Genomic DNA, 27,975 nt, shown 5'->3' on the forward strand with positions numbered 1-27,975 from the left:
AAAGGAAAACGTGATGTATCTTCTTATCTTTGTACAATATTCTACGATAGAGTAATTTATGCCTATATATAGAAAAAACACAAACGTATAGGCATATAACTCAATATTAAACGGAAAGAAATTCAATGTTATCCTCATTTATAATTTAAAATATAATAATTAGCAAGGAGAATCTGCGTCAGACGTGACCTTTTTCATCATTAGATTCCTATTAACAATTACAATACTTTAAACACAACCTTATTTAACAATTTAATATAGATAGCTGCGCGTTTAAAAAAAATTAATATTCATATTGTATATATATATATATTGGATAACATAGCAAGAAATCCTTGGTGTAAAAAATACAATACAATAAAACTCGATTGTCAGCTTTTTTTTTCATAGAAGTTTCTTCGAAATCGCTAACTATCGGATCCCAAAATTATCTATAAAATATTTAGATCTATTTATTCATACAAACAGGCAAATCACCAGGAAACACTAATGAGACCCACAAAACGCAAAGCATTTTATCCTTTTGATGATAGCGTGCAATTGACACATTAAACTCTCACGCGAGTCTCCGAACACGATTCCAATTACACAAAAATCAATAAATACCTTTATATTTTCACAAAAAGAAATATGAATTATCAATTAAAAGATAATGAAAAACTAGGTGAACGACATCTTCCAGATATCGTCGCGGTAGCTTCATACGATTCATGGCGTGGCAATAGCGCATTAATATAACACGCATCGCAAGTAACTCACGCAAAGGGTAAACCAAGGAAGAGTAAACAAACATTGTAATTTTACTCTTTCTTAAACGATTCATACGTAGAAAAACCAACATCGGATTGGCCAATGTGATTAACTAATTAATATTCAATGTAGGACTAATTAATTCTATATTAATTATCTGGAATTTAATTTATTCATTATACGAAATTGCCAATAGGCCTATATTTGTTCTTGTTAATCCGAACTTGAGTTTTACTGGGCAGTTAAACACGTTTGAAATTGTACACTATCATTGTATATTTAATTAAATAAAAGCTTTATAATTTGAAAGAAATTAAATAGTATGAATAATCTTTATATAGCAAATAATAATATATTAAAAAAATGAAATATCATTTTTAAAGTTGATTTTATGGTACTACACGTGTAAAAAAACGTTTTCAGTTGTCTGATAATAAAATAAAATATCAGTCAGTGAAAATTAAAGAATGAGCTATTAAAAAATAAGACAATAAAAGATTTATGAAATTGTAAAATTATGAATTGTTTTTCCAATAAACGCATACCGATGAACTAATATTAATAAACAACATATATGTATATTTGCAGTTTCACCAAAATTGAAAGAATACTGTATTTTCTAAATTTAGCCGATGTTTTGTACTTGGGTCGGGTTCGTGTCGACTGTCTCACGATACAAGAGTGAAATAAGTATATAAATATGTTAGCATGTATTGTTTTCGGTCGTTGTGAGTATGATTTCCTTGTCGTCACGTCACCCTTTCATATACACGGAATGGCGGCTTTAGGTTATTGTTCCCCTGGTCATTGAAAATAATCGTATATTTGTTGTTTCGTACCGAGGTGTCGCACGCAACTGCAGCTAGTCACGCAAGCGCCTGACACACAAAAACCTGCCCTTTATGTTTAAAATTTTAAGGAGAGTAACTCGAACCGCTCTGAAACAAGCAACAGTTTTTTTTAGCTTTATCTTCACACAATTGAAAATACAGGTAACACAGAATATTCACCTATAAAGTGGGCATGTTCGGAACCCATGGACGAGAGATTATACGATACACTTTGCCATTATAAGGTCTTACATTTATTATTTAATAAGTGTTTCAATATTTAGTTAAATTTTAATTTATTATCAATTAGAAAAGAAAATTAGAAATTAAAGTGAGACGAACTAACAAAAGACCGAAACAATTTAAATCACTATACTAATATTTTTTATTATTATAATATAAATCTTCATATTTGTAACAGTGTCAAACGATAAGACAAAAATACTCTAAAAAAAGATGCAATAACATATTTTTTTAAATATTCGTGTTTAAAATTACAATAAAATTGTAGTAAAACTCTATTGCTACCGATATGTAATAAAGAGAGATTATTCTGAATTACTACACCGTAAGTTACTTATATAAGAAATTTAATTGAATACATCGAGGGCCAGTATGTATTTGGAATAAAAATAAATAAAGAGGAGCAACATAAAACTTATAAGTAAATAAAAAAACCTGCTTCTGATTTAACTATTGTTATAATATTTAAACACAGAGTCATTAAGGGAAATTGTAAAATGGATTTTTGGATTTCTTTCTTTGTTTCCGTAGTTCGCGTGCTGGTCAACCTGTCACGCAAAGATCGTAAATAGAATTTAAGTAACTTTTGTAAACAAGAAGGCACACATTAAACCGATATCAGGATCGCTTCCGTACTCAAACTATATTCTTTCACAAGTATTCAAAGAACTGGTTTTATTACAATAATCCATAAATCGCCATTTGAATTCCATGTCAAGCTCAAACATTTTCTTCTCTCACGCGAATATTCACATTAAGAATTTGAGTGTAAACGCGACCTACTTCAATCCCCTCACACAACTCCCTCAACACGCAATCCCATATCATGCAACTAGTGCTTATATAACTCTAGTCTCTAGCACGCGGGTATTCACACGAGAATCTCAATGTAAACGCGACCTACTTCAATCCCCTCACGCAACTCCATCAACACGCAATCCCATATCATGCAACTAGGGCTTATATAACTCTAGTCTCTATCACGCGAGTATTCACACGAGAATCTCAATGTAAACGCGACCTACTTCAATCCCGTCACGCAACTCCCTCAACACGCAATCCCATATCATGCAACTAGGGCTTATATAACTCTAGTCTCTAGCACGCGAGTATTCACACGAGAATCTCAATGTAAACGCGACCTACTTTAATCCACTCACGCAACTCTCCCTCACGCGATCCCATTCACGCAACTATTTCCCTGACACAGAGTATTCGCACACAAGAATTTAAACACTGTCATCTTCAATCATATACAAAAACGCTGAATGACAGGCAATTCACGTACATTCTCTCACGCAAGCAGGTCTCTAACACGCAATATAAGGATCTTAATGTAAACGCGATCTACAGTACTTTTATAGCAAATTATATTCAAACACGCAATATATAGCTTAATGTAAACGCGATATACTTAACTATGCTAATATGGCACGCAACTAGTGTCTTTCAATCCTCCTATGGCACGATACAGATCTACTTAAATCATGAAATGCGGTCATGTCCGGTTATATTGCGTGTAAGTTTAATTAAACCCAATCAAAATAAATCCAGTTTGTTTACAACATTAGGCTAACGTATTACTTTAAATGTGCCATTTATTATATTAATCCTCAAACAATTTAAAACATACAAACAAAAAAAATGTGCGTGACTGGCTGGCTGATGTTGCGTGCGACACCTCGGTCTACGACACAACAAACAAGATCATTTTCAATGACCTGAAGAGCAATAACCTTAGGCACTCTTTATACCGTGACGAAAAAAATGTAATTACACACCGTTAAATACCCATGACGATTAAAAATAATACCTGATGAGTATTAGCTTAAATGTGAATTTATGTTGTCCGCACGCGACATACAAGTTATTTTTTCTGTGTTTCTTCTTTTGGAAAATGTGTCATCGTTTATGTACTGTAGGTCTATACCCTCACAGAAGTGATGCTAATTTTTTCTTGGTAAAATGAATATTGAATATTGAGTAGACGCCGTTTGAAAACTTCATAAAAAAAAAGTATTGGCATTTTAATACAAATTCAAGTTGCTGTTTACCTAAACTATTTAGTTTGTAACGATAATGTAATGTCTATAAGTTTTTTTCCCATTTTTTTTTATGCAAAACGAAACCATCCTTTATAAATGCACAGCGGCGCAGCTGCAGCTTTGCGTCAGGTGTAGATGTATGGACGCCAGGCTAGTGATCTGATGATGCCATTCGAGAATTACTTTTTGGCATAATATTAAATGAAATATAGTTTGAACTTAATACAATCATGCTTGAATAAGACACAGATTAATTTGGGGTCTCAACAAAACTCTGTTAGCAACTGGTTACGTGTTCAAATAAAAGCATCACATAATCTATGCAAACCATTATATATGTTAAATGCTAAAAATTATTTACAAAAACGGAAACGAAATACTACTTTAACAATGCTTTGGTGAGAATGTACATATTTAAACATCATGATTTTAATATAACATAAAGATTAGGCCTAATTAGATGGTATTAAATCCTATTTTCCACTGTACGGGAAGATATATTTGCGTGAAACCAAATCCAACATTCCTCAGATCTGATTGACTGCGCATTATTTTACGTCACAAAAATTAAATGAAAATATGAATACGAATATGTGTATAAACCGACTCTTACGATTCGCGCGAATAAATTCGCATTTAGAAACAGAATCTAAACCGAATTGCGATTATATTAAAAACCAACGACATACGACTAATCTAGTGCTAGCAACCATAAAAGGTAACTATTTACCAATTAAAGATCGTCATTTTAATTTATGAATAGAAGGCTAAGAAGGCATTGTATATCAAAGGGCTTTCCAAACAAGAACACCATAATCCATCACGCACATTTGCAGGCACGCAATCACATCGCGTGATTGGCAACATAAATAACAATATAAAAAGATTTAACAAATAAAATCGCAAAAGACTTCTAATAAATGGTAAAGAATTGTCGAAGCACGCGATCTTCGGATTTCCGGATGTAATGCTCATTTTACACAAAGAGTATTTTGACAAAGAAAACAATAACAGCGTGTTTGTAAACAAAATATTATTTTTTTTATATCTGTACACGTCCACATGTTTAATTATTACACAATTACAGACAAATATCAAAATAGACCTCATTAATAATAATATTTTTCTTTAAAACCTTTTTTGGACTCAGTATTCTCTTATTACTCTTCACAACTTGTGGTGTATTTCTGTCTTTTTGTTCTCCTTTGTGGCGCAAACACCACTTTTATTCACATTCATATTATTTCATGTCATTAAATAAAATCATTTTTGTTAATTCCAAATGTTACCATTCATCAGTAACAGTATGTTCTTCTCTGTAGTTTCACCTTTTGCAGCATCTTCCGACTGGTCACAATACTGATCACGATCACTAGTTATGATTACTGATTACGATCAACGATCACAATTACTAGTCATGATTACTGATTACAATCACTAGTCATGATTACTGATCAAGATCACTGATCACGATTACTAGTCATGATTACTGATCACAAACACTGACCACGATCACAGATCACGATTACTGATCACGATTACTAGTCATGATTACTGTATAATAGTTTTCTGTTAAATGTTTATGTATATAATTATGTGGCACCAATTATTCAATGACACATTGAAAACAAGCCATCCTTCTTCTGTGGCAACAATTTTAAACCCACATCATCTAGTCCTCTTTTAGAAGATACTATCCATCCATTTTATTTATTATAATCAGGGAAGAGTGAAATTTCACTCTTCTACAATTCTAATATTTTTCCTAGGAACTTTTATTCCATCTCTTTAAACATAATCAACTAGTTAGTGTGTTAAATCCATCCAACATGCTTAGTTGATTATTATTTCTATACAACACTAAACTGCTAGGCATAGCTTCAGTGCTTCCAACCAACAGAGTGACCATCTTCCATCTGTGGCTCCAGAAATCCTCTGAAGCTTGTGCCATCCGCAGTCCAGCGAGCTCCATAACCCTCAAGACACCTAACCTCAAGAGTAACAACACCATGCTGCATGAAAGAAAAACATAATTAATAAATTGAATTAAGAATCATATTAATGTAAAACAAGAACATTTTTTTTTAAATGTTCTTGTTGAGATTTCTGATCAGTAATACAATATTCAGTGCAAATATATCAAATCTCAGATTTATAACAATGTGTATGCTTAACAGTGGTGCTCACTGGCTAACCCCACAAGCACCAGAGCTTATTGGGCCCCTGAGCAGGGCCCAGAGGAAAAAACAGGCATTAAAGTCGAGTGAGTGAAAGACCTCCAGTGTTGGAGGGCCACTTTAGGGTCCCTAAACCTCTACATTATGCCACTGATGGCTAATAAAGCTGTCATGTAGTTTACATCAGTAGGAATTTCAGATTAATACCAGTTTCAACAGCTACAATTACAATCAAAATTGTAATATTAATAAATATGTAATGTTTAGGTTTATTAACCGCCTTCTCCAGTGGTAGTGTAGGTGATAATGGCCAAGGTGTTGACAAGTAATAGATGCCTGAAGGGACATGATCATATAGCCTATAAAAAAGGATTCCTAAAACAGTTGTTCATGGGCTTAGTGGGTAAGAGACTTTCTTTCTATTTTCAAATATATCATAATTTTGTGCACACAAAAACAATGTAAAAATATACATCATCAATACCCAAAGAATATACATAGATCATACAAAAAAGAAAAAAATAATAATTGTAGGCAAAATTTAGTGAAGCACTGCACAGGGGTGTTACCTTGATTATATGGAGTTTAGGATAAAAGACATCCTATGCCGAAAAATGGGATCTAATACATGTGTTTCGGGTACACCCACACAGTGGTGTAATGCATAGGGCAAAGGCGCTTGGTTTAGCACTCCTAAGGGGCCCTCCAACGCTGGGTAGTTAGACTGCTCATGCTCTGGGGCCCCTTAAGCTCTGGGGTCCCTGGGTGTAGCCAGTGAGCGCTCATAGCTGTTACACCGCTGCACCACATTTCAATATATCCTATATTAATAGTATATTATACTATAATTCATGGTTATAAATCATTTTGTGCCCTAACAGCTTTCAGACCATGCTCTCAGGTCGGAAGTTACTTCTATAGAATACCGTAATTATAATGTTTACATTGACGTACTGTGGTTTGAAATACTATGTCAAGTAAACACAGACATGATCCTAAATTTGTGATTATCGTGTTATACTATACATTATCAAAGGTTTTCAAGTGGACGATAACGATAATCACACAAACCTCAATGAGGCTTATTGATTATGTTTGAATAGAGATAGGAACACTGATAGTGAACACGCAAATATCAAATTCAGTGACAAAATACCTCTGTCAGGCACCATTATATTCTCTTTGCCAATGCCAAACATTAATAATAAGGGTGGGAATGAGATAACAGATAGCGTCCCAACACAAGCACAGAAAGATGGGCGGTTGTTCAATTTTGACTGCCTCTCTGTGGACCGGCAGAATTCCTCCTGTGTGCACTTTAAAGAACCCAGTTTATCATTCAAGAATAGTAGGGGGTACCCAAGTGAACTGGTTCTAAAATAGCCCCTGTGTGAGGGGGATTACCACCGAACTGATAAGAGAGTGATTAATTTACTATTGGTAATCCTTGGCCATGTGCCAAAGTCATAAAATAAAATAATTTAAGGTGTATTGAACAGAGGTTGGAAACAAGACATGTACAACGTATGGGAAATTTAAATTTTGTATTATCGTGTTATATTATTTAATTATCAAAAGGCATGAAGTGGATGAAGATAATGAAAATACGATTGGGTTTGGGCATCTCATGTGTTTCATGCGTTAACAAACCTTAACCTAACTGATGATAATGTATCTAAGTAGGCACCACATGTGATACACATGAGATGCTGTATTAGAGAATTAACCAAGATATGGGACAGATATTGTCATACACTGAGAATTGCTTATTTTAACACAGCACTAACTCAACAAACCTTTAGGAATGTGATATAATGGTTTTATTTATTGTTTTTCAACCCAACCCAACATTTTCACTTCCACCCAAGAAACTTGATTATGAACCCACTTATTATGTTATCTTAAGGGCTATGGACCCTAGGCTGGAATTTACAAGCATACAATCATAATAACATTTTCATGTGTTGTGTAAACATAAACATGATGCTAAATTTTCTATTATCGTGTTATACTATTCATTATCAATGGTTCTGAAGTGGAGGATAATGATGATAATCATACGACCCTCAACAAGACCTGCCGATCATGTTTGCATAGAGGCGATATAAAACTGATAAAATACACGCAAGCACCAAATATAACTGGCACCGCATATTCTCTCAACTACAACTACGCTGGTGAATAAGGGTGGGAACGAGATAATGTCTCATCACAAGCAAAGCGTGCTAGGTTGTTTATATTTGTTTGCGATATCTTTTGTCTACAAGCGATAGTACTTTAAATGGATAAGCACTAGGAGGTTACTGTATCAATTATTTCGTATACAAATAATGATCAAAATGTAGTAAGTGTAATAGTAATACCATTATTGGTGTTTTTATCTATATGAACTTTATGAATTGCCTTCGTGTCAATTGCATATGTTGTCTTAGAAATACATAACTGAAAGTAAAAACAAGAATCTTCAAGCCTGAAGTTACCTCAACAAAATATATTAATTCTTCAAAAATAAGTGCATTGTAGCGAAGGAGACAGCATTCTGTATGAGCCAACACAGTGTAAAAATAATCACCATTTTTACCGTCTAATTTACACCTATAACTCATCACAGGATATTAACACTCTATCGTGTCCATTAGTGGATAACAAAATGAAGCCATGGATTGTGCAACCAAGTTTGTGTGGGGCTTCAAAGGGGTAATGGCAAAAACTTTACAAAATGTAGGTTTGTCAAGTTGGATGCAAAGATGATAGTTAAATCAGAGGTGGATCCAAGGGCCCACGATTCTAACCTGGCCTCTTGATTCGAAGGATGAAAAAAGTTTTGCGAACTTTGCCATACTAAATCCTTTGATAGTCCTTCACCAATCAGATTATATTTTGAATATCAAAGACGTTAGCGTCCCAACGACTCAAGGACTTTTGCAAACTTTGCAAACGCTACAAGTTTATCTAAAACACACAGGATTGAGTAGTGATTTGCGTGTTGGTTATCTAAGTAATGCATAGACAATCATGAATAATAGAGTCTATTAACAGATATGACACTTGTTGTCATCCGGTGTCTTCACCTGATGTTAAGCGCCAGACCCTTCAAGTATTTACACTTAAATGTGGAACAATATGGCAAAGAGGTCAAGTTAATCTAGATATTTATTATGTAAAGTACTACAGAAAAAAAAAGAACACATTCAACAATAAGACAAAGGTATAAGAAGAAATAATACCTCTAATGGATCCAAGATAGAACCAGGGCATGGGGTAATGGTAAGGAATATCGAACTGTATGTGAGAGGCATGGGTTCAACACCTGCCTGTGCAGTGCCATATTATTTCATTTGTTCGACACAAGCGATCAATGGGCTGCAACAGCAACAAGCGCCATAACACATAAGTGGCCGCAAGCCCTATCCTCAGATACTTTACTCTCATTGTCTCGTCCTTCGGATTGGGATGTAAAGCAGCTAGTACCATGTACATACAATTACAATGCACATGTGGATGATAAAGAAACGAGTAGGAGATCGTCTAAGGCTCTGTCTACACTATCAAACTAGTTTGACAAAAAAAGTGTGATGTGCCCAAATATGGTAGCGATATGACATCATCATGTACATATATGGCACATCACATTTTTTTCACATAAAGTCTGATAGAGTAGATAGAGCTTAAGACAATAATACATTTACATACTGTACTATACATTTGGTATGTTCCAACCATTACGTGCTATAGACTAATTGCTATCATGTTAAAAAAAAAAAAATTGAGAATGATTTACTGGGGTAACTATCTATTTATAGGTCTTATCTCTGTCTCCTGAAGTTGACTGAGTGGATAAACCTGTTGGCACAAACTTCCATACGGAATTTTAAGATATCAATCTCGCAAAATCGGAAACCCTTCTTTTATCCATAAATGGAACAACCTATCATGTTGAGATAATACATATTGTAAATAGAAAGCCAATGTTAAAATTTGTAATAAACAGTTGAATAAACCAGAAAAATGCCTCGAGGGAAAAAAATAAAGTTTGATATTAAACAGGTTATATAGTATATAAAAACCTTAATTGCGTTATGCGTGCAGTTCTGTATGGTCAAGGACTCATTCATAAGTATCTTTCTTATTTGTGATCTGTTGACAGGGAAAAATCCAAAGACGAAAACAAACAGATCACAGAGGTGGACATGCCTGAGGGAAGGAGGGGGTGACTCTCCTTTCCTTAATTCATCCCTATTATGGATAAATGACGATAATTCCCAAGGTTATGTTTACCCCTTTGAGAGATAATCATGTGGAAAAATAAGAATATTGAAAATGAAAGAATTGCATAATATTAATATAGTAGTAGACTTATGCTTTTCCTATAGATTTTTATATGAAATATTATTACCTATCTTTTTAGCAAATTAATATAAATATTGTCAAATGTTCGGTTTTTAGAGGTTTTTTGTAAATCCAAGTAAATGTGTTTTAAGGACAGTTTTACAGTTAAATATTTAATAATAGAATATTTCAATATTTTAATACTTTTATTTGCAACTGTATGATAGGATAAACTTATCAGCGAATGTAAAACATAGAAAATGAGTATTTGCCTGTGACGTGTTGATTGAAATATGTACTCATCGATAGGCCTACAGACAATACCCTTCTACCCCCTACCCCCACCTCCTCCCATAAAAACAAAGTACTGGATAAACAATAAAACCAAAGAGAGACACTACAAAACATTCATAACATTGAAAATCTTTTTTTAACAGTCTTCTTCTCGATAAACAAAGTTAATAATCTATTGTATAATCAAAAATTGTGTTATTTTATTGAGTCACGTTTCACAGCTAAGGAGAAAATAAGTGCACTAAACTAACAGTAATAAAAAGAAATAATAGATTTTTCTCATGCTTCAGCGAATGTTGATGATTGAAATAAATAATTTGTTTTTCTATTCTAATATTTATTCTACATTTGGCAAAGATAAATGTAAAATATTGTAGAAAAAAATCAATATAAATTTAATGAATCTCATTAACAACTCCCAAGAGTTCCATAGAAATAATCAGAAAATCAATTTCTTTTTAAATCATAAACAAAAAAATACCATTGGCAAAAAAAAATGAAATTCTCCAATATTTTCATTTCTTTTCTGTTAAATGTATTGTCCCCCAAAAACATGAAAAAATGAAGATTAATTAAATCAGACTTTGAATAGGTTATTTTTGTAGTTTTAATAAAGATATTCACTTCTGTAGAAAAAACCCTTAAAACAATAATGTTTTCACTTTAAAATGACAAATAAACGGTTAAATTCAACCAAAACCAATTTTAAATGGTTCTTGAAAAATTTTTTCAGGTAAACAAATTTTTGTTTGATCCAATTTTTGGTCAAAGTGGATAACTGTTACACAACATTAAAATGGCATATTCAACAAAAATTGTTTTTTTCAGGGGGACAATACATCTTTAGGTGTCATATTTTTCCAAAACATATCTTGCTGTAATGTTAATAGTATAGGTCGAACTGGATCTAGGCATAGCATCTAGAATGCCACCTATGCCACACGACACACTTTTTCTCATGCAATTGAAATCTGGTGATGAAAGATGGAAAATCACGCACCAAAATGTAGAGACTTGCTGACATAAACCATATTTCTCCAGGCTAATCTAAAAATTCAACTAGGACTTAAATGCAAATCTTGTCACCCACTCTTCAACATCTTCCCATCCTAAGTTTTAGTAGCTGTGCCCTAGTGTCACCAACTTGTCAAATAAAAATACATCTATATTTATAAAAGCATATAAAGCTCTGTCTACACTATCAAACTTCATGTGACAACAAAATGTGATGTGCCCATATATGGACATGATAATGTTATATCACTACCATATTTGGGCACATCACTACCATATTTGGAATAATCAGGGGCAGATCCAGCAATGGAAAAGTGCTAACATATAATATTAACACTGACTGTGTACAAAATAGATAAATCAAAAAATAGTTAATAATTTTAGCTGTCAAAAGCACTACCCTATGCCCCTTGAGTATGATCTCAGAGGGTGAGGCCTCTGATGAATATCCTTTACAATACCAAATGTCTACCATAAAAAGTGATGTTGCTCACAAATTAACTTGAAAAGTACAAATTACTTTTCAAATAATTTTATGCTATAGACAGTGTCACAATGTCTGCCTACTGAATGCTTAATTTTACGCCAACAATGGGACCTTCAACCTACCAAAATCTTACTGTACTTGGGTACTACTCTACTGATCTGATTACGTCAAGACAGCTATGATGTAATCCCATCATATAATTCCAACAAACTTGCATTCGGTCATCGACTAATCTAATAAATACAAATGTCTACAAATAGACATTAAAATATTAAGCTAATCGAAAATATTGCAACAAAAATGTTTGATGAGAACGAAGTAGGGGGATGAACGAAAAGTACAAATTGAAATATTTATGTCATTGTACTATCTAGTATTAAAACCTGAATATTTATTAGGCCATAAGACACTGTGTCACACTTAATAAGAAATATTCTGGTCTCATTAGTCAAGGCCAACTATGACTACAGCCCCAATGGCCAATTACTCTTAATTATTTTCTCAAGTTTGTTTGGAATCCACTGATGTACTGTATGTATGTCACTCTATGAAATGGCCAAGTGGCAAGATAATGTCACTCTTGAATGCACTCGCTGATGGATATTCTATGCAAAAGTCAATAAGCATATTTCTTTTATGAAGTTTTTATTTATGATTGAAACCGTCTGTTTACGGATGATCTAACACAAATGTCGACAAACTTTTTAAGTTCCTTTGTTCAGTTGTGAACGAAATGGAAAGTTTAAAATAAAGTTCAATATGTGAAATATTCAATTAATTAATCCAATTTTAACATATTATTTAGAAACATATCTAAAGTGCAGAGCAAATCCACCCCCTCTTAGGCCAAGGTTACTACTTGAAGTCATCATTTTTTTAAATATTTTTCAGAAGCAATAAATTTATCATCAGGATTTGATGTTTCAATTCAACATTTCTTTGGTTTCTTTTATTTAGTGAAATAACCAAATATATACAGTTACATATAAAATTTAATCAATATTTGACATAAAGATAAATAGAATAAATTTAGTAACGCATTATTCAATTCTTTGTTATTTTCATTTGGTCGCCAGTTTATATTTATACAATGCTGTTCTCTTTCTTTTTCAAGACACACAGTTCATAAAGACCTCATTATGTATGCGATATACAATGTACACTATTGTTATCATAGCTTCTTTACTTCAGTGATTGTCAATTCTTCAATAATTTGATATAAGATAACAAATTACAGTTAAATATCTATTATCAAAGAAGTCGATTCTACAATTTACAAAAATTCTATAATACAGTGTCACTGTCATGTACATAACATAAGAAGCTTGTATCATAGGAACATTCTCATATGTGTGACATTATTTAACATAGCATCAACATGTAAACCTATTATTACAGACATTTCCTATATATTTTAGATACAGTACCAAAAAACCGTGCAAAGAAATAATACAAATTGAAATGTTATGTCTGCTCTCTCTATACTTTCCAAATTTGGCTTTTAAAGTTCTTCAATAAAACAAAATAATGCAAAATATTAATCACCGTAACTCACCGTACACCACTCTAAATGAGTGGTGTAAGAGGCAGGTGGGCCGGTCGTGGCCCTCTATTAGCCCCCCTCGTCTTCTGAAATTGTCTTTTAAATAAATCAGATCATTTTGAGGAAATATGGTCAATTGTGCACAGTTATGTAAATTAATAAAACATATTTTTTAGGAAATATGGTACAATGCATATTTATTTTAATATGTAATGTTGAAAGAAATGATCTTATCTCAACTCTTACTCTTCGAGAAGCTAAAGTGGTATTTCCGATATTAATAATTATTTGATTAACCATGTAATTTCATATAATATCTTAAATTATTAAAAATCACAAAATGTATGCGTCTATGATCAGCACCCCCTGTTCCACACTATCATCTATAAACCTTGCTTGTACTGTACAGTGTTGTGTACTATTAGATATGTTTTTTATTTGATTTGATTCGTTAAATTTTATTCATCATTTTAAATCATCTTGTTCAAATCAATCCCTTTATATTTATCAAAAAACAAACACATTTATCAGTCTAAAAATGTTTGTGATTTTACCAAGCCAGCTATCAATGACTAATACCATACTGCTCGCTAAAAATACCATAGATGATGCTAAATTGCTTAAATGTTTAAGTGCCCTATAATGAGTATTGTTTCAGTTAGTTCTGGCAAAACATGTGTAATCTCATATTTGTCTTAAAATAGAACAATTATCGCAACTGAGATGATAAGAATTTTATTGCACCTTAAAAGGAGAAACTCACTTTAGGAGTCCACTGCTGAAATTATTACTTGTTAAAATGCCGCATGACATAAAATACTACAGTAGTCCATAATGGATTATACACTAGAGAATGCCTCTTTTGGGACATTCCGGAAAAACAACTGCTATTACTATTATTATTAAGTAGGCACATACAGGAGCTTTAGTGTGTCCCCTGCTGTAGGCTAAGTAGGAATGAGAAATATGTAGACATACAACCTACTACTAATAACAGGGAGTGGCGTAACGGCTATGAGTGCTCACTGGGAAAAACCCACCTGAGCAGTATGCAGAGGAAAAACAGGCATTAAAATATGTCGAAAAAGGCTAAAAACGCCTGAGACCTCCAGCGTTGGCGAGCCACTTCGGGTTCCTAAACCAGGGTCTCAGGCCTCTGCGTTACGCCACTGATAGTGGTACAAATTTGTGTAAAGGAAGGGGTATGCTTTTACATGAATCAGTATTGTACTTTTGTTATTAATAATGAAGAAATAGATTTGTTACATCGCTACAGCTCTATTGGCTATCTGCCTTTCTCAATAACTTTTCCTTCTAAGACAAAAAAGAATAAACCATTTATTATTGCTGTAAAACCCCATCTTTGTGACACACATATTCAAGGGACACTTCTATAAAGGTGATGAGGGACATTAACATTCTACCTATAACACTCATTCAGAAGACAACAATATTAAGGAACATGTTATTGGGTACCTATAGTGCCCCCTTAATAGAAGTTATAATTTCATTAATTCAACACTAATTTCTATTCCCAAATTCACCTTGATGATATTTCAAAACGGAAACTTTGATCACTTCAAAAACTTTTATTTCATATCATAATTTTAAATTAAACAAAGAATAAAATGGACTGGAAGATTGATTGCATTGACCTTCGAAGAAGAAGGGGAGGCGCCATGAAAACGACAGATACTTAAGATGAATCCATACCATCATGGAGGCTAAATAAATTACTGTTACTGTCAACATATGTTGCTGTAATTAAGAGTGTGGCAGACATCGTAGATAGCAGTTAACAATACACGTATTAGTGCGCGTGTGCCTGAACGTGAATACAGCACGTACACATGTGTTTGAATCCAATATTGCATAACAAATAATGCATGTATGATGTATTGGAATTACTTATATTTTGGGGTATACAGAATTAAAAAGTGTGGTTTAATTCCTAATAATATATAAATAAAAAATGTTTAATAATAATAATTTGGTGATATTGAATGTCTAATAAAACATTAACTGAAAAAAAATTCAATCTAAATGATTAGAATTTATATTACACCTTGTTTTTGTGTTTGGCGAACGAAATTTTTTTAGAATTAGAATAGAATTAAAAGATTTATTCTTAATAATGACGCATTGAAATCTGTTATTTTTTGTTGTTTTGCAGTGTCTATTGCTATTTTAAATAATATTCCTCAAAGAAAATTTCTTATCAAGGATGTTCATATGAAAGAACAAGAATTATTACAATATCTGTTATGATCAAATTCATAAATAATAATTGCCAAAATATTGATTTTTGATAATCAGTAAAGAAAATTAATATTGTAACCCTATAATATTTGTACTTTTATATAAAATTAACATCATATAATTACAAACAGAATATTGCTATACTCATTTAAATTTCAAATCCTGTGTCATTCTACTTTTTCATCTTCATATTAAATTTGAAAGAGTACTAGTACTTTGACCTCCGAGTATTAAAATAGTACAAATAATAAATAAATAAAAGTACAATATAGTTTAACGCATAAAAGTACAGTACGTGGATTACATTGTTATTATAATGTATACACCTAAATAAAAGTGCAGTGTTTTGAGTTGAAAAGTGTAATAATGCAATTTTGGTTTTTAAAAACCTTATTTAACTTCACGATGACAGAATATAAAGGAACACTATACAAACAAAGCCAGAATTTTATATCAAACTATTAAATCTATATATAATTCTATTATACGTGTTATATTGATAAGTTAAGTATAACTAGCAACAAAAGCAATGTAAACAGTGTATTAATATATTTTCGTATATTGGAATAGGTTAACATAACAGCCTTAAGCCATACAGATCGTTATCAATTGAGGTTTATTCGCGCCATATCCTGCGACATAAGCGATTACGAAATACCACCAGTCTCTGTTTTTATATAATAAGCTCAGCATATTGCCGTTTTATTTACAATAACTGACAAATCAGATAAAATAACATTAAAGAAAGGAAGAACAAAGAAAAGTGCCTGCAAGCCTATGACCTAATTACAAGTTCTACTTTTGTCACAAAATACCACACATAATACTTCACACATGTCTCATTGTTACGTACATAAACAAACTGAATTTTGAATCTAGTTTAAGGTGACTTAAAATCAAATTACTTTGTGTACAGAAATCTTTGTAGATGATTTAATTTTTATTTTCTCAGGTCTAGTAAGTTAGATTCCATTTCTTCAGGTTCTTTTTCTAGTCAAAAATAATACTTGTTTAAATACTGACAGTGTTGCTGGCAATGTTTTCTAAATAGATTTGTAAGATTGCAGTTTTTTGACTATATAGACCAAGTTGTTTTTCACTACGCTCTAGCCTTTATTAGACTAAACATTGAGCTCTGAAAGTACTGACCCAAGTTAAACATTTCAGACAGAAGTTGTTGTATGTTCGCCAGTGATGTAATATTATATTTATGCAAAACAGTGTATAATACAGTATGCAACTTTAAAATACTGTTTTAATGGTAAAAAACTTAGATATCGTGTACAGTATTATTATTGTGTAGGCTACTTTAAACACTGTCTACACTATCAAACTGTATGTGACAAAAAAATGTGATGTGCCCATATATGGACATGATGATATCATATCATATTTGGACTTATCACTACCATATTTGGGCACATCACACTTTTTTTGTCAAACTAGTTTTATAGTGTAGACAGAGCTTTAGATAGTTGGCCTTTAGAATGTAGGATAGAGGGGGCTATTATAAAATTTAAGATGGTCTTACCGGTAAGCAATGTATGTTTATCCATGAGGCTTGGTCAAGTATACAATTCATGATTGTGTTTGCATGATCATTCTTTGCGCCTTCACCTATTAATAAATACATTATCAATATTGAATGCAATCAATGTATTTAAATGTATTTAATAATCGGATTGTTTGAGACTTACTAATCTGTCCACTATTTATACCCTTATTTATTTTGACGAACAGTAAAACCATGGGCACTACATGAAAGAATTGAACTCAGAAACCTGGCATTTAAGGACATGTCTGATTGGTCTATTTGTAACCAAATAAAACTAAATCCAACTAAATGTTCATATATGGAAATATGTTTCATGCGACTTACTTTGTTAAATTAATTAATGGGACATAATTAGTGTGCAATACCTACCTTTTTGATACACTTTTTTTTTTAGGAATACAATGTCTATGATGTTCTTGTTACCTTTTTGATGTTCCAATCATTTTATATAACTTGTGTGCAATAGGGTGACAGTACTGTACGGTTTAATGAAGTCCAGCTTAAATTGTTTTTATTCTCGATGTTTAAATATGTTTTTGATGCTTGCTATTACTTTAATATTTTATTCATTTTATAAATGTAAGTATTGTAACAATTCAGTTTTTGCTGGCACTACAATTTTGTTTTAATAAATAGCCTTGGATAATAATAATGTCAACCACCAAGCTAGGCTACAATGTCACATTTTTACTGTTGTTGTTGTTGTATCTAATTTTTTTATTTTATTGTTGGCTATTTAATTAATATGCAAATTCAGAATCTAAATATTCTATTCCACTCCTGGTTTATTATCAAATATTAATATTAATTATGTTTTTATTATCTATATCTAAATAATAATTAGTAGATATCGATCTTAAAACATACTCACTTCCAGTTGATTTACCCCACCAAGATGCTGTCTGGTCTCGATGACAATGCTTTGCAAGCGCCCTCGCTCCAACAGACAATTGACTATTTGCACTGTGAATAAAAGTATAATCATTTTTTAAGTATTTTGTATTTTTTAGTATCTCGTGTGAGTGATAGACACAGTATTAACTATACATGCTGATTCCTAACTTTGTTGTTGTAGTGTCTTACTCACAAAACTTAAATATGTTTTCAAAATCAATTACCTATTTTGTTGCTTGAAGCTCTTTTCAAGACTTGATCGTGCAGGGGGCAGCATTTCAACAGAGCCCTCTGTATTTCGCAGTCCAAGTAAAGATATAACTCCTCGTTTTCTTAATTTCTAAAGAAATAATAGTAAATAAATTAAACTCTAATCAGTGACGCTGTGTTGCATGGCATGATGCAATACTTACAAGTGAATGTGCTATATTACGTTTTATTGAATGTGCTATATTAAGTTTATACTATTTGTGAGTGTGAATATATTCTTTCTATTTATTATTTTTAAAAAAATACATTAACATTAATTGTACCTTTAGAATTGATATTAACATATCTGTACTTGCTGCGAACTTATTCTCAGTAAGTAAATCTTGAAGTGTATCAATGTCATCAGAGAGGGCAGCAAACAGGTTTTTTCTAGGATGAAAACATGTTTAAACAAAACACAGCTGCTTATCAATAATGTAGAAAGAATATCTTGTATTATAGATTATAATTTGATTCAAATAAACCGGAGAAAGATAACGATATGTGAATAGTTGCGAGAACACTTGAATCACATGCACTCTCAAATTTGTTGAAGTCAAGCGTTGGTCTCGTAATCCTTATTCCATACACTCACATCTCTTAGCAGGGAGAGGAAGGAAAAATATCTTAATTCAATAAATATATCTTTCTTAATACCGTAAAACTAGAAAAGAAATGCCCTGGGCTTCTTTTTGAGGTTTTACTCTTTGGTCTGCAAAAGTACTCTCGAAAAGAAGCCAATTTTGAAAAGAAACCCACCAAAGGGCTTCTTTTCAAAAAAGTATTCTTCTTTTCGAGACAGACTATGAATATCAAAGAAACAGAAAGGAAGGTGATTTAATGCCAGATAACTTGTGATGCAGATTGTATGATCAAGTTTATATCGTGCATTCATTTAAAAATGGTATTTTGATCAGAAATATGTAAACTTGGCAGGAAATGTCTCAAAAATCCTATTACTGTAGTAGCAATTCACAGAATTTACAGCATCATTTCGAAAAAAGTAATCTCGAAAAGAAGCCCATCTTGAAAAAAGGGGCTTCTTTTTTAGGTTTTACAGTACTTAGCCTACATACATACCTTTCAATGGCCCTTTCTCCTTCATTTAGGCATTGAAACTCTGGAAGTGCTACTACTTCTAATGATCTTAAACAAAAATAATATTTTTAATCAAAATGTTTTCAAAAACTACTTTTCAAAGGTTAGCAAAGTAATACATGTATACGGCCTATGCTACATAGATACTGAAAAAGATTGTAAAGTTAAAATATATATATTTAGGTGGGGAGATGAGACTACTACTAGAGTAGTGTGTAAGAAGTGTGCCACTGTTTCTTTTGTTAATGTTATTTTTTTTATATCTTGTACTGTAAATAGGCCTATTGTTAAATCATTTTCTTTTTTTTCTCCAACTTTTATTTTACTTACTCTGGACGCACCTTCATTCAAGAAGTGTGCCACTGTTTCAAAAGTGTAGCTTCCAAATAAATTATTATTATTTTAGGCATTCCAATTAACAGTGATGAGTAGCGGTTTCAGAAATTTGAACAGAATTACAATTAACATATGTCTAACCTTGAGGTCATCCAACTCTGTAATCTATGCGCCAAATGTACGTACAAAGGGTTTCGAGGGTATCCACACTCAGTTTCTACTTCCGCACATTGTGCCACTTCCAATTCCGATCCCAGACAATCTTCCTTATCATTCAAAGTAACTGTCTCTGATAATGCATTTGGATCACCGACTAGTAGTCCCTCTATATCAAGCGGAGAAATATCTTCGAGCCCGTATGTTCTCAATCTTTCTAGCACCTGTAAATTGTGAAATTTCGCTGCGACCCGGAAGTGTAGGTTTGTATGTCATATCACATGCTGGGTATTCACTTGATATTATATTATTTAGGGTGTACGAGCTGTGACAACTTGGTGTAAGTTATATAGCTGCCCACAACAGGTCCATCATACTTACTGTATATTATTAACCATGCGTAATCTTAAAGCTTCCACAAGGACATACAGTAAGTTCACCAAAAGTAATTTGACCAATCACACAGCGATAGGTCATGCGAACTGATGCTTGTGGTTGTTTTGGCAAGTTTTTTTTTATCATGAGAAAAAAGAAACATAAAATGTAGAGGCAGGAATCCGAACTTACTTTTCCGTTTTAAAATATTAATCAATTATACACACTCCAAATTTAAAAATGTTAAAGACCCCTTCCCTTCAATTTTGGACGTTTTTTGGAAAATAATACATATATATCACTTTAAAAACATTAAACCATGTCATTCCTTGTCTTAAATGTACGTTTTATGGTAAATTATGATAAAAAGTGAGAAACAATGCACTACCTAAGTAGCTCGCGGCGATCGACCTCTCGTGGACGGTCTTAGGCCTAGCCTAGCTAGGCTTAGTTTTGTAGGCCTAGCTGGTAAACATCGGTAACGTACGAACATCGTACGCTAGCTATATACCTAGCCTGACGTTGTATAGTTGCTGCATTAATTGTCTTTCTATTTTTGCCAGACTCCGTTGATACAAATTGGGGAAAACCCGGTATTTTCGCTGAAAAGTTAGGAGTCTTCCATTTGTTTTGGCCTCACGATCGATCGAAAAGTGGGCGAATTACAGGTGAAAAACAAAAATATCAATCCGCGCGCAATGCATTTTGGGATTTATAGCGGGCCACTATAATTATTAGAATCGACTTATTTTTCACCGTTTAAAGACGAAAAAAGTTATCGCAATAGGACCATATAGTATTATTTTTACATTAAATATAGTTTGTGATCTTAAATTAGATCTAAAAAACGTAGGGAAGGGGGCTTTAAAAGATGTAGTGTGTCAATACTATAATAGGCCTAGAGATTAACATAAAAAACAAGTAAATTAATTTACCTGTTTTAACAGCGCCTCCATCTTGGTTTTTAATTATATTTATTAGCTACTTTCAGTATGTCATGTTGGTACTTTGTTTAATTGAATCTTTTAAACAAAGCAGAAAAAAAGGAATAGGCCTATATCAATTATCATGATCATGTTTGTTTTCATTTAAATATTAATATTATTAAACCAATTAATTAATAATGAATATAATATAATTTAACATAAATTAATATTATAACATAATAATGCCTCGATTTGTACACCCCCCCCCCCCCCCATCCCCTACCTAGACTAGCCTAGGCATACCTAAAAAAAAACAATTAAACGGCGTATAAAATAAAATAGGCCTAGCCTAGGCTAGCCTAGGTAGGCCTAGGACCTATGCTAGGACCGGTAGGTAGGAATCTGCGTTATTAAGGACAGTTTGGACTAAACAGTTCTACTATTAATTTAATTAATATATAAGTTACGAATACAGCCCTAAAGTTGCAAAAAAATTACCTTTAGCCTAGCTAGGCCCTAGGCCTGCTGTCAACAATATTGCCAATGCTGCTAGCCTGTGCCTGTTCCCTGTTGCAATACCCTCACACATCAATTGTTTAGTGCGATCAATTAAAGAAAACGCATTGATTATAGACCTATAAGTACGATACCGCACAAAATCTGAGCTGAGTGCGGGAACTGCCTATGGGAAACCCGAATGTTGGAGTAAAATTGGTGTTGTTCGTTTATTTAGAGCAACTATTAAAAATGGCAGGGATAACATCTAAATTTCTGCTTCTTAATAAGGTATAGTATTGTAAGAGTAAACAGAGCCACTTGTTCGTTAATAAAACAAATTTCTCACTGTATAATCGTCAATAAAAGCTAGGCCGAAGCGTGTTCGCCGGATTTGATACATATTTACGTTACGACCGCGATAAAAAGGATTATCGCAGGCGCTATTTCAAAGAAAATCATTATGTTTATGTGTACTTACGGGCCTAGCTTAGAAAATTATATATTTTTTTTAATTCGCTTACACATGATACAAAAACACCTTAATTATCAAATAAAAGTGAACAAATATTTTATTTTATGTTTTATTTTTTAGATGAACTTGCTTGTAAAAGCTACATCAGACGACGCAAGTCCAACGCCAGGTTATCTGTATGAAGAAATCACAAGTATCCTTATATCTGCTACACTCAAATTCCATTCCAAACTTCCAACCTCTTCCTCTCCTCTATTCTTTTTTTTTGCTGCATTTCTTTTATTTTTTTACATGTGGGGGAAATAGAACACACAAAGTGCAGTTCAAGGTCGAGTGCCATGAGGCTTGTAAAGTTCAATATATTCCTTTACTTTTGTTTTACAAGATCTAACATGTGGTACATCAGGACAAACTTCAGCTTTGCTTGATTTCCTAGTAAATAGACTAGAAATACAGTCGTGTTATGTCAAACTAAAGGTGGGTAGTGTATGTATACCTACAGTAGTATACATTTTTTAATTAGCTGAGAACTTATGCATTCATTGACTGTATTATTTGTATTTGAACTTTGAACTCTTTACAGGTTCTAAATGTAATGATTCGTGTAGTTCAGTATGGTCATCCAGACTTTGCAGCTGGTTTGCGTCGCAATGCCACTGGTATTAATAAAGCAACTAGTAAGTATATTATCATCAAGTGGCATCTACACATCCAAATGGCGTACACTGTCCTTCCAAATTCAATTTTATTTTCATAAGATACATCATTATGTAATAACAAAAAAATGGCAAACACTGTCCTTCCACAATGGCATACTGTACTGTAATTCCAAATGGCATACTTAACATTCAAAGTGCATACTATACATCCAAAGGGCAGACTGTATGTTCAAAGTGAATACTGTATGTTCAAAGGGCATACAGTACGTCCAAAGGGCATACTCACTGTACGTCCAAAGGGCATACTGTCCTAAAGGGCATACAGTAGTAGTACGTCCAAAGGGCATACTGTCCTTCCAAATGGCATACTCACTGTACATCCAAATGGCATACAGCACATCCAAAGAGCATACTAGTTGTACGTCAAAATGGCATACTGCACATCCAAATGGCATACTGTACCTCCAAATGGCATACTGGACATCCAAAGGGCATACTATACATCCAAAAGGCATACTGCACATCCAAAGGGCATACTGCCAACATCCAAAGGGCATACTGCACATCCAAAGGGCATACTGCACATCCAAAGGGCATACTGCACATCCAAAGGGCATACTGCACATCCAAAGGGCATACTGCACATCCAGAGGGCATACTTCACATCCAAAGGGCATACTGCACATCCAAAGGGCATACTGCACCTCCAAAGGGCATACTGCACATCCAAAGGGCATACTGCACATCCAAAGGGCATACTGCACATCCAAAGGGCATACTCACTGTACGTCTAAAGGGCATACAGTACATCCAAATGGCATACTGCACATCCAAAGGGCATACTGCACATCCAAAGGGCATACTGCACATCCAAAGGGCATACTCACTGTACGTCTAAAGGGCATACAGTACATCCAAATGGCATACTGCACATCCAAAGGGCATACTGCACATCCAAAGGGCATACTGCACCTCCAAAGGGCATACTGCACCTCCAAAGGGCATACTGCACCTCCAAAGGGCATACTGCACATCCAAAGGGCATACTGCACATCCAAAGGGCATACTCACTGTACGTCTAAAGGGCATACAGTACATCCAAATGGCATACTGCACATCCAAAGGGCATACTGCACATCCAAAGGGCATACTGCACCTCCAAAGGGCATACTCACTGTACGTCTAAAGGGCATACAGTACATCCAAATGGCATACTGCACATCCAAAGGGCATACTGCACATCCAAAGGGCATACTGCACATCCAAAGGGCATACTGCACCTCCAAAGGACATACTCACTGTACATCTAAAGGGCATACTGTATGTCCACAAATTACATTCCGTATTCCAAAATGCCAAAGGGCATACACATCCAAATGGCATATACAGTCTAATTGTCGTTGTTTTCTTTCAGTGCATAGTGGTCCACCCCATGCTACCTGTGACAATGCACCTTATGTTGCTGTAAGAAAGGCTGCTACGGTATGCAATACTTTCACATATTTATTGATAATTGAAAAAATGTATAGTTGAAAAATACTATGTACTTTCAAATGCAAATTTATTGCAATAACAAAATAATATAATTGTACTTTATTTACAAAGCAATTGTCATCTATCCTGTTTGACACTGAGAAAAAATCACTGTCAACATCAAATTCTATAAACACGGTTGGATATGGTGTCAACAAATCAAAAAAGACAATGAAAGGATTTGGAAATACACAGACAGTACATGAAAGTAAGTCAGTAAGTTGTAATGGATAGAGAAACCATTACAACCACAATTCTGTCTTGACCATAGAGAATATTCTGTATAATTAACTAGAGAATGAACTCTGAATACAGTCAGAGCTCAAAAACCGGATTCACCATGTAGAAGGACAACGGAATATGGCTGCATTACATTGGCCAATCAGATATGCCAGTTTGAAGTCACGCCCACAAGCAGTTGCACACCACTAGTCCACTGCATCTCATAGTGGAGCGTATCAATGTGTGAATGCATTTTTATAGAAAAAAATTAAATAAATTATTAAAAGTTGTACTGTATTTATATATTAAATAATATTTTTGAACTGATGTAAGGTAGCAGATATTCTACACTATTTGCTGTCATCTAGTTTGGTCTCTAGAAGTTTAATTATTATCTGTATGGTCTTGACATAATCTCTACTGATTTGATCTATTTTTTTAGAGACATTTACAGATCAACTTAAAAATGGATTTCAGCAATTAGCAGGTAGCTTCTCTGCAACAGGGGATGTTGCTCAACCAAGAGCATACAAAGCAATGCAGGGTGACACCAATAAAAGCTACTCAGAGAGTAGGAGTATGTATAAGGAAGATTTAATTGAGAAGATGAAGCGAACTACTAGTCAAGAAGTAACTAAACCAAAAAATCAAGATAGCACAACAATTGTTGAAAATCCTGATATAGCAAGATTAACATATAAAGGTAAATAATATATAAATAGGTAAAGGAAATATATAAGAGACATGAGACTACAATACTTAACTGAATTACTGGATATATAACATACAATGGCTCATATAGCAGGAAAGTGTCATATTCAACTTATTTTAACAGGAGGTAAAGCAGGGGGAGGATGGGAAGAAGATGGATCATCCGATGGTATCAGCAGTGATCTGAGTAACGGCAGCACACCCTTATCAGAGAAGTATGTACATTTATCCACTAACCTGCCATACATATTAAGCTCTTGACTACATTTTTTATTGATACTTTTTAAACTGAATTGTTTTACAAATTAGACTCCAAGCTGCTGCTGTTGTTGAAGACTGGATTCAAGAGGCTAAATGTGTTGAGGATATTGTGACTACCAATGAGGGCAGGCTTATTCCTTCTCGTCAAGAACTTGACCAACTAGAAGGAAGGTAGAACTAAATGTTTGTAATAAATTTCCATCACCAAATGTTTAGCCAGGTTAAAGTTCAATATATTTTATACTTTCTCTGTTTCGTTTGTTAGGTGTGATACCCTGAATTGTGATAAGGTTTTGGAATTCCTAATCCACAAAATTGCTTGCCAACAAAGTTTTATTCAGATGGTAAGTAGCATTTATATTCACTTTTTTATGCAGTACATAACATGCATAACACGAAAGACTAGGCATCACTTATACACATTGTTTTTTATAGAGGGCGCTATGTGCTATTGAACGTCTCGTAAACACTGATCTACTGGGACATGACATTCATCAACTACACAGTTCGTTACAAGATGTAATTTCATCTCAAGAAACTAGCAAACAGGCCGTTTCTAAAGCAAAAAAGGTGAATGCGATATATTTAGTTGGAATGGAGAATCGGGAAATATGGAGAAGAGAAGGGGAAAGTTTTGTGTTGTTTTGCTTAAAGTGACTATTGGTCATCAGTGGGTCAATTAAATACTTTTCAGGTGACACTGATTAGTAGATAGAATTATAATAATTTGATTTCTTTTTTGTTTTCAATAGATTTTACGCCTAATCCAAAGCACAGCCAAACAGGACGAAATAAGAAACATTCTAACAACTCAACAACCAAAAGTATCACCAGCTACAATGGAAAATTTAGATACAAGTATCAAAGATTCAAATACAAATTTACTTTCCAACTTAGATTTAATTAATCATTCCAAAGAGGATCCAGAAAATGTGAAGAGCAATCTGCAACATTCAGAAACCTTAACACATTTGGTGATAGAACAAAATAAAAGTAAAAATAGATTAGAAGTTAGAGAAAGTGGTTTAACGGACAGTGCTGGTACAATACCTTTAAGTGGACAAAACATGGACTTACAAACAGGACATAATTTACGTTATGGAGACAATCCAAGAATTATTGGACAAAATGGAAAACAAGGTCATACCATTGCCAATGTTTCGGTAGAGGAAACTGATTCTAGTATTAATCCCTCTACTACAATTGAAGGTTGTGTAAAAGAACCAGAAAAAACATATTCTAATGATCTCTTATCTGATGAAAGTAACATTGGTGATCTATTAACCTCATTAAACTTTAAAACTGATGTTAAAATTATGAGTGGAAAACCAAAAGAAAGAACACCATTGAACCAAATGCAAACAAGTACTCCACTCCAAATGCAGCAATCTCTGGATAAAAACTCAATCACTGCAATGTTTCCACAGCTTTCTACCAGTAATCTTAGCGGAACCAGTGCTCTACCTCTCCAGTTAGGGAGGCAGAGTGCAGGCTTTGATTTCGTAGGTGGACAGAATGACACTAAAGCTAAACCAAAAGCGCAAGAGAAATTTGACTTTGTACAAGAGGCTATGAAATCTGCAATCCGAAAATAGATTTTCAGTTTTGGACATTTTGAAAGAAAATATTTTGTTAATCTATTTCTATATAATATTTGTACAGTGAATCATAGCCAAAACAATCTATTTAATAAACCTTACGAACATGAAAATATGACTTTGTTTTACAATTTAAGATTGTAGCAAACACACACTCGAAGAGAATGTACATTTAATAGGCCTACAACTTATGAAACTACTCGCAACACAGCCAGGTGTGTGCTATACACAGTCATTCTTATATCACTTATGATCTAATGTCAAAATATACTTTCAATACCTTATATCCTCTGGTATAATCCCACCCTCCTAAAACACAAAATTGGGCAGACTTTGGGTGGTGGGACTATGCCTATTAATTGGTAAGCATTTCTTATAAAAACTCATCTGAACTGGCTAGAGAGAGGCCTACATCCAGACCAAAAGTCAGTACTGGGACTATACCCAGGGATATGCCCGTC

General features: G+C 33.5%; 2 protein-coding genes across 2 annotated transcripts; one reads left to right on the forward strand and one right to left on the reverse strand.

Moving 5' to 3' along the window:
• Window positions 1–4,886: 4,886 nt before the first annotated feature.
• LOC144841516 (uncharacterized) lies at window positions 4,887–22,188 on the reverse strand. Its single transcript, XM_078697874.1, has 9 exons — window positions 22,059–22,188; window positions 21,570–21,656; window positions 20,245–20,483; window positions 19,750–19,815; window positions 18,954–19,059; window positions 18,645–18,760; window positions 18,398–18,489; window positions 17,503–17,588; window positions 4,887–5,880 (listed from the first exon to the last, which is right to left on the reverse strand). Exons 2-9 carry the CDS (start codon window positions 21,588–21,590, stop codon window positions 5,749–5,751), a joined length of 858 nt encoding a protein of 285 aa, XP_078554000.1. The 5' UTR covers window positions 21,591–21,656; window positions 22,059–22,188; the 3' UTR covers window positions 4,887–5,748.
• On the forward strand, window positions 22,164–27,945 carry LOC144841515 (AP-4 complex accessory subunit Tepsin-like). Its single transcript, XM_078697873.1, has 12 exons — window positions 22,164–22,346; window positions 22,651–22,723; window positions 22,916–23,007; window positions 23,114–23,207; window positions 24,604–24,671; window positions 24,795–24,930; window positions 25,387–25,647; window positions 25,780–25,870; window positions 25,965–26,087; window positions 26,182–26,260; window positions 26,352–26,486; window positions 26,669–27,945. Exons 1-12 carry the CDS (start codon window positions 22,245–22,247, stop codon window positions 27,509–27,511), a joined length of 2,097 nt encoding a protein of 698 aa, XP_078553999.1. The 5' UTR covers window positions 22,164–22,244; the 3' UTR covers window positions 27,512–27,945.
• Window positions 27,946–27,975: the final 30 nt, after the last annotated feature.

The sequence above is a fragment of the Antedon bifida genome, chromosome 4, assembly GCF_963402885.1.
Source record: "Antedon bifida chromosome 4, ecAntBifi1.1, whole genome shotgun sequence".
In the NCBI taxonomy this organism is placed as follows: domain Eukaryota; kingdom Metazoa; phylum Echinodermata; class Crinoidea; order Comatulida; family Antedonidae; genus Antedon; species Antedon bifida.